Here is a 1685-nt window from a genome sequence, read left to right as displayed (position 1 = left end):
TTTAAGAATAATTCGGAATATAATAAAAACACGCAAATCACAATATGCTGATTGTGGTTGTTCGCCTGTAAACACCAAGTGGTCAGAAGCTTTTGAGTTCCTAGAACACACCCAATGCTTACATTCTCTACCCTTTATTTCCTCCTCCGCCAAATGCAAATTGAGATGAAAGTAGCTGGTTTTGGAGCAATAAAGTCCTTTGTCAATAGCACACTTGAGACTTTCTCTTCATCGCTTAAGGAGTCCTTTGCATTTTAAATCTTTTAAAATATCAGCCCTGTGAAATGAAAATGGCCCCGGGCTTATCTAATTATTCACTATACTTTATTTTAAATAGATCGATTTTAAATAGATCGATGAACCAGAAGTTACTCATTTTTACCTCCAAACATGTTTTCAATAGAAGGGAGTGAGCCTCAAATTGCTTAGTTTTCATACTGTGGTTCAATTTACCCACAGAATGCCTTTTTGTTTTTTGTTCTCGAAAAATCTACACAGGCATGCGTAGCAACCCTAAAAACCCGCTTCGATAATGCTTTTCTTCCCTTAGAAAACATTTGGTTTTGATTTTCCAGCGCTGCTGCATGCCACGCACGTGGGCTGAGTGCATACGGGGACCTCAGGGCGTTAGTGACTTCACGGTTCTTCCACACGCGTTTACCTGTTCCAGGTTACACTCCACTGCCTCGCACAGGTGTTGCCCACGCTGACCCTCTCCCAGAGACAACGGCTCACACTGAGAAATGGCATCTCCGTCCTGAGCACACGAAGCGGCACGGGGAAAGCCCCCACTGTTCTGAGTGTCACTCAGATGAGAGCTTCTCCTAAAACCGCAGCACTGCGCAGGATGCGTCTGCCTGCCCTGCCATCGCCACACAGCTGTGGGCGTCCCGTGGGAACAACGGTTTCACGTACAACGGGAAACTCAGACAGTGGTTGTAATACTGAGATAAAAATCTAATAAAGCCGGAACATTGGGGAAGTAAAGAAAATTAAAAGTGGCCTGTAAAATTTCACTGCTACGTTATTTTTCGCTAATTCCACTCCTGGTGAGTCTGGGTTCGGGGCACATATTCTAGCTAAGTTTAAAGAATAAAGTACTCGCACATTATTTTCTTTGAAAAGTGGTTACCACATGTACATGCGAAGGATTTTCGAAAGGACCACTCCCATCACTAGAATATGTTCTTCTGCATGTCGTAATGATACTTGTCTTTCGTCTGTCTGGTCTAATTTTGGACATCTTTAGATAATGCCACAAGGTGAGTGTAAATGCAATCTGCCCCTGCGACACCTGGGTTACAGCAGGCAATCCTGCTCCAGTGAGTGACCCTGTGACAGTTGTCACGGAGGCCTCACCAGCTAGCAGCCTGGGTTAGATCTTCCAGGGCTGACTTGTGCTCAAGTGACATCGTATGGGGGCCTCTTTTAAATGGGCCATTTGTATTACAATAAGACCCTCCACAGGAAGTTTTCCTCTCTTAGCAACAAAGGTTTTTTCCCCTTTGCCCTTCAATGCCTTTCTAGAAACTCTCTCTTCTGTCCCCGATCCCCTTCGGAGCAGAAGCCCCGCTACAGACTCCAGACGGTAAGAAGAGCCTTGGGCTGGAGGCCCCCTTCTCGTGACCAGCCACCCAGTCCTCAACCACTGCCAGCCCGGTTTCTCCTCTCAGACTCTTCTGGAA

At 45.8% G+C, this 1685-nt stretch overlaps 1 protein-coding gene across 1 annotated transcript in view; it reads right to left on the bottom strand.

The window, feature by feature from the left end:
- Nucleotides 1–1412, bottom strand: part of DISP1 (dispatched RND transporter family member 1) — a 23550-nt gene extending 22138 nt beyond the window's left edge. The window contains exon 1 of the mRNA XM_023520106.1: nucleotides 1360–1412. Coding sequence (XP_023375874.1) covers nucleotides 1360–1412 — 53 coding nt within the window. The remainder of the gene's footprint in view (nucleotides 1–1359) is intronic.
- Nucleotides 1413–1685: the final 273 nt, after the last annotated feature.

This window comes from Pteropus vampyrus, unplaced genomic scaffold (assembly GCF_000151845.1).
Source record: "Pteropus vampyrus isolate Shadow unplaced genomic scaffold, Pvam_2.0 Scaffold248, whole genome shotgun sequence".
NCBI classification, from domain to species: Eukaryota; Metazoa; Chordata; class Mammalia; order Chiroptera; family Pteropodidae; genus Pteropus; species Pteropus vampyrus.
Note: the sequence above shows the minus strand (reverse complement) of the source record. Positions and strands in the feature narration are given on the sequence as shown.